Source organism: Petaurus breviceps, unplaced genomic scaffold, assembly GCF_028583685.1.
Source record: "Petaurus breviceps papuanus isolate PSGF00001 unplaced genomic scaffold, PetGlider_PUasm1.0 90977, whole genome shotgun sequence".
NCBI lineage: Eukaryota > Metazoa > Chordata > Mammalia > Diprotodontia > Petauridae > Petaurus > Petaurus breviceps.
The window spans coordinates 53,139,984-53,162,684 of NW_027187391.1; the positions used below are offsets into that span (position 1 = coordinate 53,139,984).

General features: G+C 33.8%; 1 protein-coding gene across 3 annotated transcripts in view; it reads right to left on the reverse strand.

Moving 5' to 3' along the window:
• GRIK2 (glutamate ionotropic receptor kainate type subunit 2) overlaps positions 1 to 22,701 on the reverse strand; it is an 833,871-nt gene that overhangs the window by 137,196 nt on the left and 673,974 nt on the right. For 2 of the 3 annotated variants that reach the window (XM_069077158.1, XM_069077157.1), the window contains one exon: positions 21,546 to 21,763. The exons of the other annotated variant lie outside the window; for it this stretch is intronic. In XM_069077158.1, the coding sequence (XP_068933259.1) occupies positions 21,546 to 21,763 (218 nt within the window). The remainder of the gene's footprint in view (positions 1 to 21,545; positions 21,764 to 22,701) is intronic. 3 annotated transcript variants of the gene reach the window in all.

Below are 22,701 nucleotides of genomic sequence, written 5' to 3' on the forward strand. Positions count from 1 at the left end.
TCACTGACAAATGCTAATTCCATAAGGAATTTTTTGGTAATGTACAGGAAGCTAAAAAGTAAAAGTAGATTTCCCTGGCTAAACCTGAAAATTTATTTTGAAAACAAGGTGTGAGAAAAAAAATTGCAAAGTTCTTTGAAATACAACTTGAATTAATGCAATTCCAACTTATTTAAATCTAACAGGAATAATAGCAAAATAAATATAGTCAAAAGTCCTTTGAAATCATCATAGTTTGGGCAGCTAGGTGGCACAGTGAGTAGAGCACTGGCACTGGAGTCAGGAGGACATGAGTTTGGATTCAGCCTCGGACACTTAACACAAAAACTAGCCATGTGACCTTAGGCAAGTCACTTAACTCCAATTGTCCTCCAAAAAGGAAAAAAGAATCATCATAGTTAGGGACAATGGGCATATTATTACCTTAGCATAGGGGCATCCTGGATGAGGAAACTCTAACAACCAATACAGGTTGGCAGCTTTTCTTTAGTTTATCATCTTGAACCAAGGGACTTGAAGCCAAAGGGACTGAAAAGATAAATGGATTGCTCAGGATCCCTCAGCTAGTATGTCTGTATATATATATATATATATATATATATATATATATATCTACAAAGGTGTAGATATATAGATATACATACTAGTTGTGTGATCCTGATACAGATATAGATATACATATATTTAAAGAGATGTATTATGTTAACATTGTTAATTGTATTATCTTATAGAATATAATAATACCTTATAAGGTATAATAATAATAATATATGTGACAGGGACTAAATTTGAACGCATATTTTTCTGTTCTAAGACGAGCTCTCTATCCACTATGCATACTACCTCTCTTGGTAAAAAAAAAAAAAAAAAAAAAAAAAAAGAAAGAAAACATATTGGCTCTTTCACACATAAGATGAGCTCAATGTTTAAGAAAAATCAGTAAAGCCCTAGAAGCATTATAGTTAGAAGATAAAGAACAGCTTGTCCTTTCAAGGATAATATGACTTTTTAATGTTAATATTTTACTATCTTGAAGTTTTACTTTAAAATCAAAACTATAATTTAAGAAACCACTTTGCTGATGCCAATTACGGATTCTGAGCTGATTTTGTTCTTATTCAGAGTCTTCATGGGATGAAAAGAAAAGGAGCAAAAAATAAGATAAAGATAAGACATGATCTATAAGATATATTTGATGTTCATAGCTATGCCTGTTGAGGTGCCAAGAATATTTGACAGAAACCATGTGCATAACAGAACACCTCAGCATTGCCTCACATTTTCCTGGCTGCCGCAGGGGTGGGGGGGGTGGGGGGGGCAAGAGGGGGGAGGGGAGGGGGGGGGGGGGGGTGGTGTGGCGGGGGAAGTTTTGTCTTCTCTTCAAAAGAACTGTAAGAATGAGCAACAGCTCTAGCATCCTTGTAAATATCATTATGTGTAATGATAGCATAAAAAAAAAAAAACAAGCTTAACAGAGAGCACGCAGTGTTCAAATTGGCTGTAAAAACTGCTGCTTTTGTATTTTTCAAATGGAGTCGGGAAAATACAAAAATACACAGGTAAACTCAACTGACCAAGGAATGCTGCTAATTTCAAATGCCTCCCTGACAAAGAAAAATATTTTCCAAGGGGATATAAGTAGATATGGAGTATCAAGAATATAAATTGTTTATGTGATTCTGGATTAAGTCCACATTTTTGGTATGTTCATCTTGTAATTAGTAGACAATATAAAAGCCAGAAGATAATATTTCTATCTCTACAATGAAACTACACTTGGGCTAGACAGTGATTCAACATGATTAATGCCTCTACATCTGAAATGACAAAAAATATAATTTTGTCTCAAATGTAAGAGTGTGAAAGGTCATGTGCTTGCAATTATTTTTTAAATCAAATGCATGAAAAGAACTGGAAATACTGGTACTGATTACTAAAAAGGAAGATATTGTTTTTGTATATTTCTTATAATTTTAAAAGAATAATAAAATATTCACCTAATAAAATGGTTAAAACAAGTTCACTTATTAGTATTCTTTATAATAGTTTCTATTTTCCCCTAATATTCTATTCAGAATGTATCCTAGATACAAAATAAGACATCTGCCTTGAGATACACTCCAACATGTTGCTTAACCAGGAACAGTAAACTCTTTGAGTGACAACAATTACACATTATCTAGCACTTCATATGTCAGCTCAAGACCACTATATTAAGTGACTTTTGAATCTTCCCTCTCCCTATGGGGCTCTTACACTAAAGAGGTATGTGATGAGACACAGAGCATTTGAGCTGCCATTCCCAGATTGACAAACAACACCACTAGTGCATATACACTCTATAAAAGGGGGTGGGAGGGAGGAACAATGAACTCTGAAAAGCTGCTTTCTTTCTGCTTCAAAGCATTTCAAAGTATCTCTGATTTTACACTTCAATCACATACGTTAATTCTTACTTCAATTAAAATAACCCCAAAGCTGTACTTGTACATATTGAAAATATAACATTCACTGAGGGGTGAAATGTCCATCCTGTGGACATTTTAGAGAAGCTACTTTAGTCTAAGATAAAAGTGTAGATCCTTAAATGCCCAAGAGCTCGGAATACTTCTCATTATTCCCAAGATGGTGTTATCCCTAACTTTTTCAACTGTTGAATCCACTCCAACAGAGCTTAGTTAATAAAACTCCTCATATCCTAATTTTCAGACAATTTGATAGAACCAATGCTCTTGCTATAGATAAAGTGTAATGATGCACTTTCTTTCCCATAGGAAAGTCTTCCACTCATATGCTTTGATGCCAACTAACCTTCACATCTGCTGTTTCTCCATTGATTGCTGTAACTTGGCATGCTAAACTAGTATCTGATGAAGCAGTTCTACTCAAAGGCACCATTTTATTTCCTGCAATGGGAACATAGTAAAATGGCCGTTGGTTTCCTGTAGGCCTTATGCAAATCCCTGTAATAAACATCTGATCAGGACTCACACAGAATACTTGTGTGGGGGATACAGAGGGGGGGGGGGATATCTCCTCCTTTCCTTTGTGCCAAGGCTCACCCCTTTCTATGTAAACTATTCCAATTTGTAATGCAGAACTGATTTTAAATGTTACTTCAAATATCACTAATGTGTATAAAATAAATCACATTAGCAGAGAGAACATATAAATGACTAAAGATTTTAAATCACAAATTTAATTTTGTTATAATACAAAATTACACCACTTGCATAATTTTGAATGTAATATATTCTTAGTATTCCCATTAGTTCCTATAGAAAGAAAACTTACCCAAGATACAAGTAGTTTCTGAGGATAGAGAAAATATGACTGAGCTCATTGGAACTTTTTGGAATTCATTCATCTAGTCTGCTAAAATTAAATTTTGGTAGAAATTGAAAAACAGGCACATAAGCATATGGCAGAGCAACTTCAATACCAATTTTGATTATTATTACCTCAAATGGGCTAATCCAATATGTGGTTAATGGTCAATTTAAAAAAAAAGCATTCCAAATTCTTTTTTACCTAAAAAAGTTACAATGCGAAACCAAAATTGTGTTCTCATCTATGACTCTTTAATCTACAATGGCAAATAGACAATTAGGCTCAAGGTTAAGGTTCTTATGGGGTAAAGGAGTTATTTTATGATCTGTAATTAGATCATGCTTTAGCAAGAACAACCCTTCCTTCAGAGTACTAAATAAGTCAACATCCTCTACTCTGTTTGGTGCTGTACTAACTGCAAAATAGAATGCTATTAAAAAAAATAGGAGCTATGCAATTAGTTCAGCTTCATGGAAAGACAGAGAATTCTAAGGAGATACAAAATAAGATAAAAATTGGAACTCTATAATAATGTGCTCTAGAACGAAACAAACCATGGGATTGGAATAATACACAGTGTTCCTAAAGCTTTAATAGTTTAAAACTGCACTAAGATTTTGAGAACACCCTGACTACTTGGGGAAGGGGCGGGGGGAAGGTTACCAAATACTACTGAACTACATAATTTTAATTTTAACGAGGATAGTATAAAGGAGCCCATTTCTCTAAACCATGTATCAAAACCTAGTTCCATCTAAAACTATGGCAGAAAACCCTCTGAAGATTCTACATGGAGAGATGAGTACTTACCTTATACCCTGAGAGGATGACCATGTCTCCATGTAACTCTAAATGAGCAGGATTAATTGGATCAAAAATATGAACTGTCTTGGAGTCCTCTAAGGAAAGAACAATTGTCTTTAACTCCTTTCCCCCTCACTAACCAACACTTCATTCCAATCAACAAAAATTTATAAAGTACTCTGTGAAAAACAATACTGCAATGGAAGAAAAGAAAGAAGCATTTATAAAGTGCCTATTATGTGCCAGACACTGTACTAAGCACTTTACAAATGTCCTCACAACAACTCTAGGAAATATGTGCTATTATCATCATCCCCATTTTGCAGTTAAGAAAACTGAGCCTCACAGAAGTGATGCATCCAAGATCACACTAGGAAATGTCTAAGGCTAGATTAGAACTCAGTTCTTCCTGACTCCAGGCTGAGAGTCTATCTACTATATCACCTAGTTCCCTCAGAAATCCTCTAATCCAACTCTTTGGTTCTACAGATAAGGAACCAAGAGCCAGAGAGTTTAAGAGCCTTATTCAAGGTCACAGAGGCAGTAAGTAAGAGTCAAGATTCAAACCCATGTCCTTTGATTTTAAATTTACTGTTCTTTTCACTGTACCATTCACTGTACCTCCCTTTTATATTGTGCTAAATATGGGAAAAGATACAAACTGTAGAAAAGATACAGCTCCTGCTTTCATGAAGCTGTGAAGTCTATTGGAGGCTGAGTAAAAAAAAAATACATAAATGATTATAATATATAACACTACATGATGAATATATTACAGCTAAGTCCCTATTAGCGTGAATTATGAATCCTCTGAAGTAGCCGCATTATTTGAAATTGGACTTTATATTTCCATTGAACTGGAACCAATTACTATTTTTTACATAATTATCATTTCAAATAGTACAGATTCAAGACAAGAGATCACTACAAGGGAATTCATTATTTGCACTAATTGGAACCTAGTTGCATAACCAAATTCAGTGAAAGACTATAGTTCTTGAAGAGGGATTAGAAAGAGAATAAGAGGAGAAGAAAGTGTAAGAATTGATGAGGACTGGACTGGGTGAAAAGAGTATATATGAGGCAGAAGGGTGGGATCAGATATCTTCAATTTTAGATTATCATTAATTCCTTCCTTTTTTCCATAAATGGAATTGGGAAAGGGCAGCATAGTCAAAGAAAGGAAAATTGTTGAAAGGGCATATGGCTATGTAGAGATATGTGGAGATATAATGGGGGGAGAGTGGGAGATAAATGCCTTATAGAGTTGAAAAACTAAGTGCTATGTGAAGTCTTAGGGGGAAGGTTATTACTGATCTGGTCATGGAAGTGGCAGCTGAATTGAGTTGTAGAGAAAACAGATTGATTAAATGCACTGAGTTGGAACAGGCTGTAGAGAACAGAGAGTTATATAGTTCAAGCAGAGCCAGTGTGGTACAATAAAAACAGCATGGACTCTGCTGATAGCGGATATGGGGCTTAAATGCTGCTTCTGATACTTACTGCTTACTACTTGCATTATTTTAGGCAAGTCACCTAACCTCCATGGACCTCAGTTTCTTCATCTATAAAATGATTGGATTCTACTAAATGGCATTTGAGATAGCAGCCAGTTTATTTTTCTAATTCTATGATCTCATCTCATAGATCTATGGAAGAACAGGGAAAAGAACATTACACAAGACAAAAGGGCAGAGAGAGGCTGCGATCTGCACTGATGAATCACAATCAAATACTGACAAATTTTAACCAACAAACAGAATGTTGTGATCAAAATCCTTTTAATCCCCACTTATTTATATTACATGTCATCAACTATGGTCTTAGGAAAAGACATGAAAATATATGGGAGTTAGAGTCATGTACTATCTCTTGGAAAATCTACATTGTAGATTGTATTAAGCTTGAGTTTCCATGAAAATATAAAAATAAACATGTACTATAAGTAATTAAGAGCTGCATTGGAAGGAACACAAAGCTAGGTACTTTCATTCATTCGTTATTTATTTATTTGTTTGCTTTTTGGAGGGCAATTGGGGTTAAGTAAATTGCCCAAAGTCACATGGCTACTTTTTTTTGTGTTAAGTGCCTGAGGCTGGATTTGAACTCAGGTCCTTCTGACTCCAAGGCCACCTAGCCACCCCTAGGTACATTCATTTTACAGACTGAGAATTACACGAGTAGAAGTACATGGAAAATAACTTGTTATATAAGACTGACTACTGTAGAAGAGTTTTCCTTGCCATATAAAGTAATCTTACTTGTTCAGATTGTTCAGTATCTGCATGATAGTAACACACATATATTTACAAAGATATAAAGCAATTTTAATCACTCTATTATCATCAACCATTTTTGAGTAGTTTATTCCAAAGACAAGAGCCAATTATTCCATATGTATAATGAAAACTGATATTTATAGAGACTTGGTTTCTCCTCTGGCCATCAACTAATTATTAAGTCTATATTCTGAACAAAGAGCAACTTAATCTGGGGTTTTGATTTTCAATTTAAATATTTTGATAACTGCACTACAACATAATTGATTTCCTTTGTAATCCTATACATTTTATTTTATGCATTTAAAATATTATTAGACTTCATCAGTGTAGGAAAGGGGTTCTTTCATGACATGAAAATGTTAAAGATTTGCACCCCACCCCGATTCTGATTCATATATTTCACATGAACAGGTGTCTCTTTTACTTAACAATACAAAACCCTCTCCATGAATAAGTGATCCCATCTCATTCCATCTTTTGCAACAGATTATTCTATCACCCTGTCACTCTTTAATCTCTGTCTACCAACTACTTCTCTACTGCCTACAAAAACACTCATATCTCCCCCATTCTCAAAAATTCCTCACGACATCTCTGACAACTCTCATCCTGTTTCCTTTTGTTCTTTACTAAATTCCTTGAGAAAAATTGTCTACAACCAGTGCCTCAACTTCCTTTATTTTCACTTTCTTCTTAATTCTGCTGTCTGGCTTTCAACTTCACTATTCTCCTGAAACTGCTTCTGAAAAGTTAATGACATCTTAATTGCCATATTTAATGATATTTTCTCAGTCCTCATTCTTCTTGACCTCTCTAAAGCTTTTCAAAATGTCAATCACGATCTTCTTAATATCCTCTCCTCTCTAATTTGTTTTTTGTTTTGTTTTTTGACACTACTCTATTTTGGGTCCCTCCCTATCTGTCTGCCTCTCCTGAATCTCCTTTACTGAAATTCCAACTCATGGCTATTAAATATGGGTAACTCTCAAGGCTCTGTTTTGGATTCTCTTCTTTTCTGTCTCACTTGATATTATCTCATTTGATAATCTCATCAGCTCCCATGGATTCAATCATCATCTCTATATAGATGACTCTCACATCTACAGACTTCAAACTTCTCCTGATTTTCAGTCTTGCATCTCCACTCTATTGGTCATTTCAAACTGAATGCTACATATAAATCTCAGTTCAACATTTCCAAAAGTGAACTTTCTACAAACTTTCCCCCTGCCTAACTGCCCTAATATTCCTGTGAAGGTATTGTTATCCTTTCAGTCACACAGACACCTCATAATCTAAGTGTTATCCTCAACTTTTTTTCTCTTTCACATCCTGCTCCCATATACAATTCGTTGTCAAGTTCTGTTAATTCTACCTGTCCAACATCGTTTTTACCCAGCTATCCTATCCACTCTTTTCTCTCCTCTGATATTGACACTACACTGGTGCAGGCTCACATTATCTCATTCCTGGACTATAGGAATGGCCTACTGTTTGGACTCATTATCTCAAGTATCTCCCACCTTTAGTCTATCTTTGACTCAGCTGCCAAACTGATCTTCCTAAAGAGATCTTATCATGTCACTCTCCTATTCAAATGGCTCCAGTGGTTCCCTATTACCTCCAGTATCGAATACAAAGTCCTCTATTTAGCTTGTACAGCTCTTTATAACCTGCTGCCATCCTACCTTTCCAGTCTCTACACCCTACTCTCTCCATGTACTCTACAAACCAGTGACACCTGACTCTTTACAATTCTTGGCATGCAACACTCCATCTCTCAATTCTATGTATTTTCATGGCTATACTCTATAGGCAGAATTCTCTCCCTCCTCATTTTTGCCTCTAGGAGTCCTAGCTTCCTTTGAGTCCCAGCTAAACTCCCACCTTTTATATGATTTTCCTGCTCTTTAAATGCTAATGCCTTCTCTCTGCTGACTTTCTCCATTTTCTTCTGTATATATGTTGCTTGTGCAAAGTTGTTTGCATGTTGTCTCCCTGTTAGACTTTGAGCTCTTAGAGAGCAGTAACTTTTTTTTCTTCAGTTTTTCTTTGAATCTTCAGCACTTAGGTCAGTACCTACCACATATTAGGTATTTAACAAAATTTAGAACAAAATGATGCAATCATTAAATATAATGAAAATATGAATAAGAAAATCAATTTAGGCTGAAACTATTTTTTAAAGTTCCTTCCACATAGAATCAATGGAATTATTTTTCAGGGCAGTTTCTGATGTCCTCTTGGTTAGTTAAAAATATGGAAAAACAAAAAAAATTGAATAATTAATGAAAAAATCACAGAGTATGTAATAGTAGAAAGTAGAATTTTGATATTTAAAATTAAAACATCAAATACTATCTTTTATTCTGTTTTCTTATGTTGTCATTTAAAGATGAACTATTTCATATGGCAGAGCACAACTTCTGTATTGTATTCTCTGTACTGGTTATGAAGCCATAGGGAAGATATATCATATTGTAGATTCATCATAATGCAAAACCATGCAGCTATCTATACATAAAATCTGTGAAAAAGTTCCTTCCAATTTGATTTTCTATACTAAACAAGTACAATTAAAAAAATTAATAATAGGACATGCTCATGTGATGAATTGTTCCTTTTTGTCATTCCTTCAATTTCTTGTGAGATAACTGTCTATGGTTATACTGGAACCCAATCTATATTATAACAACAATTGCTGGGTTTTTTTTTTTGTTAATGCTTTTATTTTTTATTTGAATACCAGTAAGAAGATCTGCTGCTATGAGGGATATCTGGTGGACATGGACATAAAAGAACATGTATAAATTGGGGGAAAACTATAATGATATGTTACAAAGAAATAACACTGTTCAGTATCATTTTGCAAAATACATGAATCACTTTATAGATGTAGAGAGTTTAACACATTGCCTGGCACATACTAGGTGCTTAATAAATGAGATTTACTAACATAACCCTCACTACACCCAGTAGACCTGAGGAGTACAGGCTATAGTATTAAAGATGTATGTGTAGGAGAGACAATTGAAGCTAATCAAACATCTCGCTATTCCTACACTCTCATTTTACAGTGGAGGAAATGTAGGGACATAGAGATAAAATAACTTGTCCAAGATTAGAAAGGGAGTAAGTGGGAAGATCCAGGATTGAGACACAGGTCAGATTCAGACCTCATTTCATCGTGCCATGACACTGTATTTTCTTTGAGGCCCTCCTCTTACTCTTTACATTGAAAAAGAACAATAAATACTTATTGATTTTTCAGTGTTTTCAGCCCTCTTGAAAGACTGACATGAGATTTCACCCTTACAATAATTGTATTAGTTAATGTAATTCCCAGCTCAGAAGACAGAACCAAAGAAGAATGCTTTGAAAGATATGTTTTTAAGTACTTTAGTCCTTAGGCTGTTTTTATAAGTCATTTTGTGTTGTCTTCATCCTAGGAGCTACAAAAAATATTTTGATTATTTTTTCAAAAAGTGTATAATTCTTAATGTATGATTTTTTTTTTCTGAATTACCACCTACAGGATTTGAGTGTTTCTTTTCTGAGAAATCTAGCAATCAAAAATCCTGCATGAAACACCTATGTATAAATATTGTGTTGAAAACTGGGGATACACATGACAAAAGTAAATCACTTCCTCTCCCTATGACCCTTGTATTCCAATGGGGAAAACAACATGTATTACACATACATACAGGCATACACATATGTCTATGTGATTATAGGTACACATATAATATGAACATACACCAATATATAGCACATAAAAATCAAATAAAGAATAACCCAATGAGGTAAGAGATTTAGTCCACAATATATCCTTTCATTATCTTCTTTCCTTGTTCTGCAAATGAGACTGAAAGCGAGAAAAAAAAGGAAGGGAAGAGCAGGAAGAGAGGATAAGAAAATATATTTTGGGGGGGCAAAATTTGGGCAGAGTCAGTATATTCTATACATTTTGGAATATTCCAAAAATGATGAAACATATTCTTTATACTATGGCATACATCTTTTCGACAGATTGAGAAACTGTTCAAGGATTTAATTTCCAGAATTTTTGAGTTGGATCCTCTTTACTTCAGTTACAAAACCTGAGATACATGAAAATAATTATTTCCTGGAATTGAGTCTTCCAGAACAATTAGCTAACACCAGGGTTGCTTTAAATTAGTAAAAACAAGATGGAAATCCCTGCAGAAATAATACCTTACGGGTGTTTCATACAGTGTAGGCATGTGTTGCTACTGTTAATTAAAAAAAAAAAGGTATGCAAATGGAAATATTCTATATGCAAACAGTCCCCTAATGTAGTGTAGAATTTCAAAATGAGCATGAATTTCCTTCATTCTAAATTTTGCCAAGATTCCCTTTTAATTCTACATTCAAAGATGGAATAACAACAGATTTAACAAGTCACGATATGGAGTCTGGAATAAGTATCATCTAGGCTTATACTAAGGCTAGAAAAAAATTCAAGGTATTGTATACTGGTGTTGTATTTTTGTGTTTTCCTAATTCCAGTAATACCATCTCACAGTGAGGGAAAGTCAGCACCATAAGGTAATTGTTAACTAAGTACTTAACACTGTATGATTTTTATTGTGAGTTATACACATTCCAGAAGGTTTCAAATTGAAAGAAATTCTATGCCATTGGAAATGAAGGGTGTAATAAAGTCAATTTTCTTCTGATACTAGAGGCACCCTTGTGGGAGGAAAAAAAAGCCAAGAGAGTATAAAGGAGAATTTATACAATGGAAAAGAAAGAGGAAGCAAAACTAATATTGAAGAGAGGAGAAATTGGGACAAATATATGGAACAGGAAGTGGGACTAGAAAAAATAAAAAAAGATAAAGTTACAACTAAAATAAAAAGAGGGACTTCTGGTTCCAAGATGGTAGAATGAGATGGAACCCTCTGAAGCCCTCCCCACTAGAAAACCACCTCAGAATCTATCTATGTCCAGTCCTGCAGGAAAGGTCTGTCTAACGGGGGTGGGAAGGGAATGAAGTCAAAGAGCAAGAGAAGCAGCAGCCAGTCTCACAGCAGGGGGCCTACAACAGGGTTCTGAGCCTGGGTCAATCCACCAGTGAGGCCCCGCCTTCCTACGAACCAGCAGCCCCTAGGCAAGTGAGGAATCTATGCTGTATGGCAAGGCTCCACCCAAGTGAAACCAACCCCCAAAACAAGCCACCAGGGAGGCCTTGACCACTTGCTGACCAGTAGTAAAGCACAGCCCTGGGGCTGGCCAACAGGGAGACCCTGTTTCTGGGGCATACCAGCAGAGAAACCCTATTTTCCATAGAAACATGCCTCACCCCCCAAATTACTCTTCCAGGGCTTGCTAATAGAGATGCCCTGTTAACATACCAGCAAGGCTCCACTCCTGAGGCAGGCCAGACGCTAAACCCCAAAGCCAGGTGAAGACAACAGGAGTCCCCTCCTGCCACTACAGGCCAGAAGGGAAGCCTAATCTCCAGAGGAAGTAAGCAGCCAAGTCCTGAAGCCCAGTGAAAGTCATCAGTAAGACCCAGAGCCCAAGCACAAAAAATTTGGAATAGTATAGGACCAGAGCCCAACTCTGACACAAAAATACCAAGTACCCCCCCAAAAAAGGTAAAAAAAATGGGCAAAACAACAACAAAGAGTTTTAATATAGAGTTATTATGGTAACAGGGAGGATCAAGGCATAAACTTAGAAGAGTACAATTATGTCCAAATAGCTCCATGTGAAGCCTCAAAGAAAAAGGTAATTTGGTCTCAGGCCCAAAAAGAACTCCTAGAAGGGGTTTAAAAGAATTTTAAAAAGTAAATTACAGAAGTAGAAGAAAAATTGGGAAAAGGAATGAGAATAATGCAAGAGTATCATAAAAAAGGGTCAATTGATGGGAAAAGATACAAAAATTTACTGAAGAAAAAAGCTCCCCCAAAATCAAATTGGCCAAATGAAAAAGAAAGTACAAAAGCTCACTGAAGAAAATAATTCCTTAAAAATTGTAATTTAAAAAGTTCAAACTAATGACTGTATGACACATCATGATACAATCTAACAAAATTTAAAAAAAATGAATATTGAAAAAATGTGAAATTTCTTATTGGAAAAAGAACTAACCTAAAGATAATATAAGAATTATTGGACTACCTGAAAGTCATGATGAAAAAAAAAGAAAAAGAAAAAGAAGCTTGGACATCTTTCAAGAAATTATCAAAGAAAACTGCTGTTATATATTAGAACAGGAGGGCAAAATACAAATTGAAAGAATGTACTGATCATCATCTGAAAAAATCCCAAAATGAAAACTCCCAGTAACATCATAACTAATTTCCAGAACTCACAGATCAAGGAGAAAGTAATGCAAGTAGCCAAAAAGAAAAAATTCACATATTGTGGAACTATAGTTAGGATCGTAAAGAATTTGACAGCTTCCACATTAAAGAATTGGAGGTCTTGCAATATGATATACCAGAAGGCAAAGGAGATAGGATTACAACCAAAAATCACCTACCTAACAAAATTAAATATTTTCCAGGGAAAATAATAGACATTTAATGACATAGATAATTTTTAGGCATTTCTAAATGAAAGACCAGAGTTGAATAAAAAATTTGACCTTGAAATACAAGACTCAAGGGAAACATAAAATGGTTAAAAAAAAAAAAAAGAAGCCATAAAGAGAAACATAAGAAATTCAATAAAGTTAAACTGTTTAAATTTCTATATGGCAAAATAATATTTGTAACTCAACAACTTTACTACAATAAGAGCAATTAGAGGATGTGGTAACTTTGATGGGATGTTAACTCAAAAACAAAATAAAGGGATGAGAAAGAAAATTGCTTTCGAAGAATGAGGGGGAAGATTGAATGAGGTAAAATATCCCACATAAAAGAGTCATGAAAGAGCTATTATAATGTAGGGGAAAGGGGGGGGTGAAGGTGGTAGTAGGCAAAACTTAAACCTTATATCCATCAGAATTGGCTCAAAGAGGAAATAACAAACACACTTAGTTGGATAAAGAAATCTATCTTATCATATAAGGAAGGAAAAAGGGATGGGAATAATAGAAGTGGGAGGGGAGACTGATAAAAAGGGAGAATATATTGGTAAGGCAGTGATCAGAAGTAAAATACTTGTGAGCGGTAAAGAGGGAGGATAAACAAGCAAATAGCAGCATGTCAGGAAATACAGTTAGTTTTCATAACTATAAATATGAAAGGGATGAACTTACCCACACAATGGAAGTAGATAGCAAAATGGATTAAAAAACAGAATCATATAACATGCTGTTTACAAGAAATGTATTTGAAGGAGAGAGGGTTAAAAAAACAACAACAAATCATAGAAACAATAATTTCATTAAAGAAAATGACAACAATGAGACAACATACCAAAATTTATGGGATGCAACCCAAGGAGTACTTAAAGGAAAATTTATATCTTTAATTGCTTATGTCAATAAAACAGAGTAAAAGCAGATCGATGTATTAGGTATGCAACTTAAAAAAACTAGAAAAATAATAAATAAAAAATCCTCAATTAAACAAATTGTAAAACTAAATTAAAAATCAAAGGAGAAATTAATAAAATTGAAAGAAAGGAAACCATTGAACTAATAAAGAAAACTAGAATCTAGTTTTCTAAAAGAACAATAAAACAGACAAATCATTGGTTATTTAGATTTTTTTTCAAGAGGAAAGAAGAAAATCAAATTACTAGTATCAAAAATGAAAGGGGTGAACACCACCAATGGAGAGGAAATTAAAGTAATAATAAGGAGCTATTTTGCCCAATTATAGACCAATAAATTTGAGAATCTAAATGAAATGGATATCTACAAAAATATAAATCACCTAGATTAACAGAAAAGGAAATAAATTACTCAAATAACAAAATCTAAAAAAAAAATTGAACAAACCATCAATGGACTTTCTAAGACATGAACTCTAAGAACATTTAAAGAATAATTAAATAATAAATAAATAAAGGCATTTAAAGAATAATTAAACCTAGTATTATGTAAGTTATTTGGAAAAATAGATGAAAAAGTAGTCTGAAAAAATTCTTTTTACAACACAAATATGGTGATAATACCCAAACCAGGAACAGCCAAAACAGAAAAGAAAAATTGGAAACCCATTTCCCTAATGAATATTGATGCAACTTTTTTAAGGGAGGAAGGCAAGGCATATCAATTGGAGCTAAGTGACTTGCCCAAGGTCACACAGCTAGTAATTGTCAAGTGTCTGAGACTGGATTTCAACTCAGGTCCTCCTGACTCCAGGGCTGGCGCTCTATTCACTGTGCCACCTAGGTGCCCCCCCCCAAATTTAAATATAATGCTAGCAAAGACATTACAGGAATATATCGCAAGGATTATATATTATGACCAAGTGGCATTTAGACCAGGAATGCAGGGCTGGTTCAATATTAGGAAAGCTATCAGCATAGCTCACCATATCAATATAAAACCAACAGCAATCAGATGATTCTATCAGAAGATGCAGAAAAGGGATTTGACAAAATACAGCACCCATACCTTTTAATAAACACTGGAGAGCATAGGAATAAATGGAGCTTACCTCAAAATGATTAGTAGTATATATCTAAAATAATCAGCCAGCATTATCTGTAATGGGGATAGCCTTCCTAATACAATTAGGGGTGAAGCAACGATGCTCACTATCACCTCTATTATTTAATATTGTGCTAGAAATGTTAGCTATATCAATAAGAGAAAAAAAGAACTTAAAGGAATTAAAATAGGCAATGAGGAAAAAAAACTATCACTCTTTGCAGATATAATGGTATACTTAGAAAAACCTAGAGAATCAACTAAAATATTATTTGAAATTATTAACAACTCTAGCAAAGTTGCAGGATAGAAAATAAACTCACATAAATTATTAGCATTTCTCTATAATGCCAATAAAATCCAGTGGCAGGAGATAGAAAGGGAAATTCCATTTAAAATAACTATAGACAACATAAAATACTTGTGAGTCTACCTGCCAAGAAAAACCAAGGTACTATATGAACATAACTACAAAATATTTTTCACACCAAAAAAGTCAGATCAAAACAATTGAGAAAATATTAATTGCACATGGGTAGGTCAAGCCAACATAATAAAAATGACAATTCTCCCTAAACTATAGTTCCATACCAATCAAACTATCAAAAATTATTTTAAAGAGTTAGAAAAAATAATAAAAAAAATTCATCTGGAAAACAAAAGCTCAAGGATATCAAGAGAATCTATGAAAAAAATACAAAAGAAGGTGGTCTAGCTGTACCAGATTTGAAACCATACTATAAAGTGGTAATTATGAAAACAAACTATCTATGGCTAAGAAATTCAGTAGTGGATAAATGGAATAGATTAGAACACTTGCATTATAGTTAATAACCACAGTATTCTTGCATATGATAAACCCAAAGCCATATTTTTGGAACAAAAACTCATGATTTGACAAAAACTCCTGGAAAAACTGGAAAAAAAAGTATGGCAGAAACTAGGTACAGACCAACATCTTACACAGCATACCAAGATAAGGTCAAAAAGATTTCATGATTTACACATAAAGAGTGATGCCATAAATAAATCAAAAGAGCATGGAATAGTTTATCTGTCATATTTATGGATGAGGGAAGGATTTAAGACCAAAAAAAATATAAAGTGCATTAAAAATGAAAAAATAGATAATTTTGCTTATATAAAATATAAAAGGTTTGCACAAACAAAAAAAATGCAACCCAAATTAGAAGGAAAGAAGAAAATGGGAGGGTGGGGAGGGAATTTAAAACAAGTATCTCTGATAAAGGCCTCATGTCTTAAACATATAGAGAACTGAGTCAGATTTATAAAAATGCAAGTCATTCCCCAATTGATAAATGTTCAAAGGATATTAGTAGGCAATTTTCTGACAAAGAAAAATAAAATTATCTATAGACATATCAAAATATGATAAAAAAAAGTAAAATGTTGGATATTGGAGATGTGGGAAAACTGGGACACTAATGAATACTGGTGGATTTGTGAACTGATACAACCATTCTGTAGAACAATTTGGAACTATCCCAAAAGGTTCATAAAACTGTGTATGCCCTTTGATTCAGCTATACCACTACTAGTTCTGTATCAAAGACACCTCCCCCCAAAAGGGGAAAGGATCTATTTGTACAAAAACATTTATAGCAGGGGTGGCTAGGTGGCAAAGTGAGTAGAACACTGCCCCTGCAGTCAGGAGGACCTGAGTTCAAATCAGGCCTCAGGCACTTAACACAAAAACTAGCCATGTGACTTTGGACAAGTCACTTAACCCCAATTGCCCTCCAAAAAGCAAAAAAAAAAAAAAAACATTTATAGCAGTTCTTTTTTCTTTTTGTGGTGGCCATGGATTGGAAATTAGATTGTCCATCAATTGGTGGCTAAACAAGCTGTGGTTTATGATTTTAATGGAATACCATTATGCTATTAGAAATGACAAGCAGGATAATTTTGTAAAACCCAAGAATGACTTATATTGATGCATAGTGATATTAACTGAACCAGGAGAAAATTGTACATAGTAACAATATTGTTCAACAAAGAACTGTGAAAGACTTAGCTATTCTCAGCAATACAATGATCCAAGATAATCCCAAAGGACTAATGATGAAGCATACTATCGTCCTCCAGAGAAAGAACTGATATTAATTGAATACAGACTAAAGCATGTTATTTTTCATTTTCTTTTATCATTTTTTTCTTTTATTTGAGTTTTCTTGTACAAAATGACTAATATGGGAATGTTTTACAAAATTTCAAAATATAAAATAAAATTAAAATATGAAGCATTTCCTCCCACAAATGTCTCTGATCATTTCACAGCCCTTAAGAAAAATCTTCACAATATACTCAAAATGCTGAAATATACCTTATCTTTTGAAAGATGAAAATGAAATTAAGATTCTATAGATTAGCATATTCAACTAGGTTCATTCTTTGGTGATTTCAAAAAAGCATTTGATTTGGTAGAGCAAAATGTGGTATTCAAGGCTTTTCTCTGAAGAGTTTTTTTTTTTAATTTATATTTTAAGATCATGCAATACAGCTTGATAAATTTGTTTATTGATCAGTCACCTGGTTATTTATGTCAAGCAAGGAAGGAAACATTGAGAAGTCTTCTCAATAAAGTCACTTACCATAGTAAAAAATAATCCAAAAATGGATTCTTATAGATAAGCTGTTCTTGATATATATATGTATATATATATATATATATATATTTAGTGACTGAACTCATCTGGTAGTCCTATAAAGCCTGTACACCACTTCTCAGATGAATGTCTTTAAATAATTGAAGGAAATGATAAATTTCAATGAGGTGTTAGTGAAAATAAAGATTTAATATTTTCCCTATATAAGTGTACTGACACTCCCAATCTATTAATGAACTACTTAAAGGCCCATGGATCCCAAATTAATGACTCCTTCTATAGACAGTGAGGACAGCAAGATGGTGTAGTGTGTCTGGAGTCAAGAATATCTGAATGCAAATCCAGCCTCAAATACTTACTAACTATGGGACCCTTGGCAAGTCACTTAACCCCTAATTTGCCTCAGCTCCTCATCTGTAAAATGGGAGCCCACTGGTGAAGTAAATGATAAACCACTCTAATATCTTTGCCAAGCAAACCCCATGAACAAGTTCATGGAGTCACAAAGAGTCAGATGCAAGTAAACAATTGAATAATGACACAGATAGTAATATCTTCTGCAAGGTATATTTACAGGTGACATTTTGCTGATGGGATCAAGCCTCAGAATATTATGGCATTTCCAAGCACTCCATAAACAAAATTCAAATAGATGAAAAATGTTTCTTACTCATATTATATGAAATAAGACTGCCAGTTGTCTGACTTAGCAAATCAGAACATACTGAATGTCCCTAAAATCTTAGACTTTGGAGGCACCTTTATATCTTAGATGACTTTCCGAAAGACTTAAAGATGGGTCAAGAATTGAAAAGAAGCAAGAAAATAGATTAATCACATTTGGGACACAATATTTGTAATGAAACCAAGCACAGCCCTGACACAAAGATCTAGCTCTTTAACACAAATTATTTCAGGCAGTTAAGTTTTGAATCATTGAATGATATAATCTTTAAAGCTTCAAGTTGTAAATGAATTTTAATCCTGGAAATGCATGATGGCCATAAGAAGGCTGCACTAGTTCTTCTAATACTGATATTCACAAAAGGTGTCATTTCCTACAGAAGGGTTAGAAAGGAAAAATCAGAAGGACATTCATTTGGCAAGACCATGAAAGTGACAAACTACATACTGCACTGGAACCCTCAAAATGTAAAAATATTGAAGGAAGACTTTCCAATTTTTGTAATGGATTCTTTCTCAAGGAACTATTGGAAAGCATGAGTAAGAATCAAACACAATGAGAAGGAAAAAATGGTCTGTAATCCATACTGACAAAGGATCATCATTAATAAGATCACTAGCAGATCCACTGCATTCTTGAAAGAATGTTTATGGATACTTCATAAATATTTCTTTCCATCAAAGTTTTCCAAGGATGAAATCAATGCTATTAATAGCCATTTGAAAGTGGGAAAAAGCATCAAACCACTAATAATAAGAGAAATTAAAAATAATTTTGAGGATCCTTATTACATCCATCAGATTATAAAAATTACACACACCAAAAGAAAAATGACAAATATTGGTGGGGCTATGAGAAGTCAGGCACTGTTGGTAGAATTTTAAACCATTCCAACCACTATGGAAAACAATTTAGAAGTATATTACCAAAAGTCACTAAACCATGAATACCCTTTGACCCAAAACTGCCACTAGAAGGCTTTCCCAGAGAGATTTTTTTTTTAAGTGAAAGGATCCATATGTACAAAAATATTCATAGTCACACATTTTTTAATAAAGAACTGGAAACCAGAGGGGTGTACTTCCATTGCAAAATGATTGACTAAATTATGATATATTAACATAAACGAATATTAATGTGCTTTAAGAAATGATCAAATAGATTACTTCTTTTTTTTTTTGGCTTTTTGAGGGCAGGGCAATTGGGGTTAAATGACTTGCCCAAGATCACATGGCTAGTAAGTGTTAAGTGTCTCAGACTGGATTTGAACTCAGGTCCTCTTGACTCCACAGCTGGTGCTCTATTCACTGCACCACCTAGCCACCCCCAAAATAGGTTACTTCCAAAGAATCATGGGAAAATATGCATGAACTGATTCAGAGTGAAGTGAGCTGAATCAGGAAAACAGCTGCATCAAGATAGAAATTATGAAAACTTGGAAAGATTTAAGAACTTTGATAAAAATGATGACACCATTAATTCAGAGAAACAATGATTAAGAATATTACCTGACTGGAGAAAATGAAGGGTTAAATATAAAGAATGAGATATACATTTTTTATTCTGGACAATATAAGAATTTGTTTTGCTTGTCTCCATAAACTTATGAGAGTTTTCTTTTTCTCTCTTTTCTGGTGAAGGTGTGAGAGCAGAGGAAGAAGTAAATAAAAAGTCTTAATTAAAAAAATTAAAAATGAAAGACAAATCCCTTATGGGCTAAAAAATAAACCGATGAATGAATGAAGTGATATGAGCATCCTAATCAAAAACGTTTAAAATTATGCTTTTTAATGTTCTATAGCAAAGCATTCATCAATAAGAGCCTGAAGTATACAAAATATACAGTGCTTAGCACAGTCCCTTGTACATAGTAGCTATTTATTGCATTTTTGAATGAATATATGATCACTTCCTAATTTGGATAATGGAATAGTAATTTTTTTTCTTCAGCTCTAGGTTGCATGAGAAAAATTCTTTAGACTATGTATTTTAGAGTTGTTCATTTAAAAACAATTTGAATAAAATATGACTATAGGTTGAATCAGCTTAGACTTAGGAAATGTGCATTTCTTATCACTATATGCATATTTACATCATTATTAAGCAATCATAAAAGAGTTTACTATGTAAAAAATATACCTAAAAAAGAACATTAAGGAAAATGATTACATGAATTTCCAAAATACAAAATATTAATATCTAAATATATGTATAGAATAAATTTTTTGAAACTATTTTCACTGCCCATTCATATAATCAATTATGTTTATGCATAAACTAAACTGTTCTTTCTATGAATTTTCCCTACATTAAAGTGGAGAAAATGTTTACTGAAATGTAATAGCAAATAACTATCCAATGACCCTGATTCCTCAGAGTAGAGGGAAATGGCAGGGAGTAATAGAGGATGGGAATGAATTTAGATCCCCCATCTTCTCATTTTCTTACATGCACCTTTCCACTTGGATTTCCTGAATCTGTGTGAACACTTACAATTAGCTGAACAAGAGGTATGGGAAAGGCCAGTTGGAAGCCACTGAAATTCAACCATGTTGCTCATGTGAACTCACCATTTCCAAAAGCCCCCAAACATCTCACCTATAAATGTGCACTGACATCTGTTAAATATAGTAAGTAATACATTTTACGGTGCCTGTTTCCCAAGCCAGCCATAGATGTGTAGATTAAGTACTGAATCATCTCTTCTTTTCTCTGACATCTTTATTTCCACACCTTATGAAAAATCTTTCTACTCCATCATCCAGAATTGGGACCCTTGCCTTTCATCCAAAGGTAAGAAGGCCTGTTAATCACAAATTGCCCTCAAGTTACTAAAGCTTTCTGGACAAATATCTGTCTTTCGACAATCTGCAAAGAATTCATTCACATTTTTTTTAATTTCCAAATTCACCTGAATTGAAAATCCATACTATTTTTGAACATTCAATGTGTATACATATATATATATATAATAAATGAGCCATGCAAATTATGTCTTTCAATTTCAAATTGCTGAGAAGTTTTTCTTATGTGGGTATATACAATGGTTATGCTTTCCTATGTTAATTTCAATTTTTCTTTACTGCATAGAAAATAAAAGCATTTGCTGTGTTTTATGATGTATTAACAGTATGATGATACCAAAACAACATAAATGTATGTTATTTGTAGGACGTAGTTCTACTTAAATGCATTATTTCAATGTATCTAAGGAAATAATTAAGGAATCTTACCTTAAAAAAGGTCATAGTGGCCCCATCCTCCACAGCTCCATACTCTATCTTGGTCTGTTTAGCTAAATCATCAGCAGAGTCAATTGGGGATTCCATGCGTTCCACTGTCAGAAAGGCGGCTAAGTTAGCAGTATACGAAGAAATGATGATAAGTGTGAAAAACCACCAAATGCCTCCCACTATCCTGGTGGAGAGCGCTTTGGGCATGAGCTCAGAACCTAACAGAGATTGGGGGGAAAGGGTGAAACGAATACAAAGAAAATCATCAGCAGTCAGGTACTTTAAGTCACAGTGGCAGAGTGGAATCACTGTGTAATAAAAGTGTGTTATTGATTTACATATTGCTGTGGTAAGAAAACAACTAACATAGGGGCAGGGAAGAACTGGTCACAATAAAAAGAACACTGTTATGTTGTTGTTGTTGTTGTTGTTAAAAATATAGTAATGGGAGACAGCTTTAACATGAGGCAATATGAATATCCATGTGATCAGTATAGCCTCTTTTTAATGCTAGAGTTAGAGGATAGAAGAAATGCCTTCAGCTTCAAGAGGTGAAAGAAATTTAACCCGTACAAAGATAAATTATGTCAGTCAGTGTTGCTGAATGTCCAGTAGAGCTGTGTCATGGAAAACTGACTTTCCTAGAGAACTTATCCCAAATTTCCAATCCTATGATCTTGACACTGCTATTAAATTAGTTTCATAAAAATTGATTAATAAGTAATTTCAGTTAAACATATTCTTTGTTTTCATGTTGTTAGTCTTATCTTAACAAGACATTATGATGCACAGATTACATGGGGAAAGGGAATGTCTCCCATCACTATAAGTAGCCCCCAAAGTAATGAAAAATAATCTGAAGAGGTAGATGGCTATGCCACAGATTTTAATCTTCTCTGAAAACATCCACATTTAACAAACCTAGATTACATTATATCATTGCTGGAGTTGCCTGCTCATGGTACTACATTTGGGAATGTTCTTGGCATTATATTTAATTTGAATCATTATTAATTTTAATTAGGTTACATTAAAAAGAGAATCTAAACCTTCTAAGCTGACAGTGTAGGACCATCATATTAATTATAATTTTATTATATTCTAACTATGAGCTTAAAATTAAAATTAAGACAATATTTTAGGTAAGATGGGTATT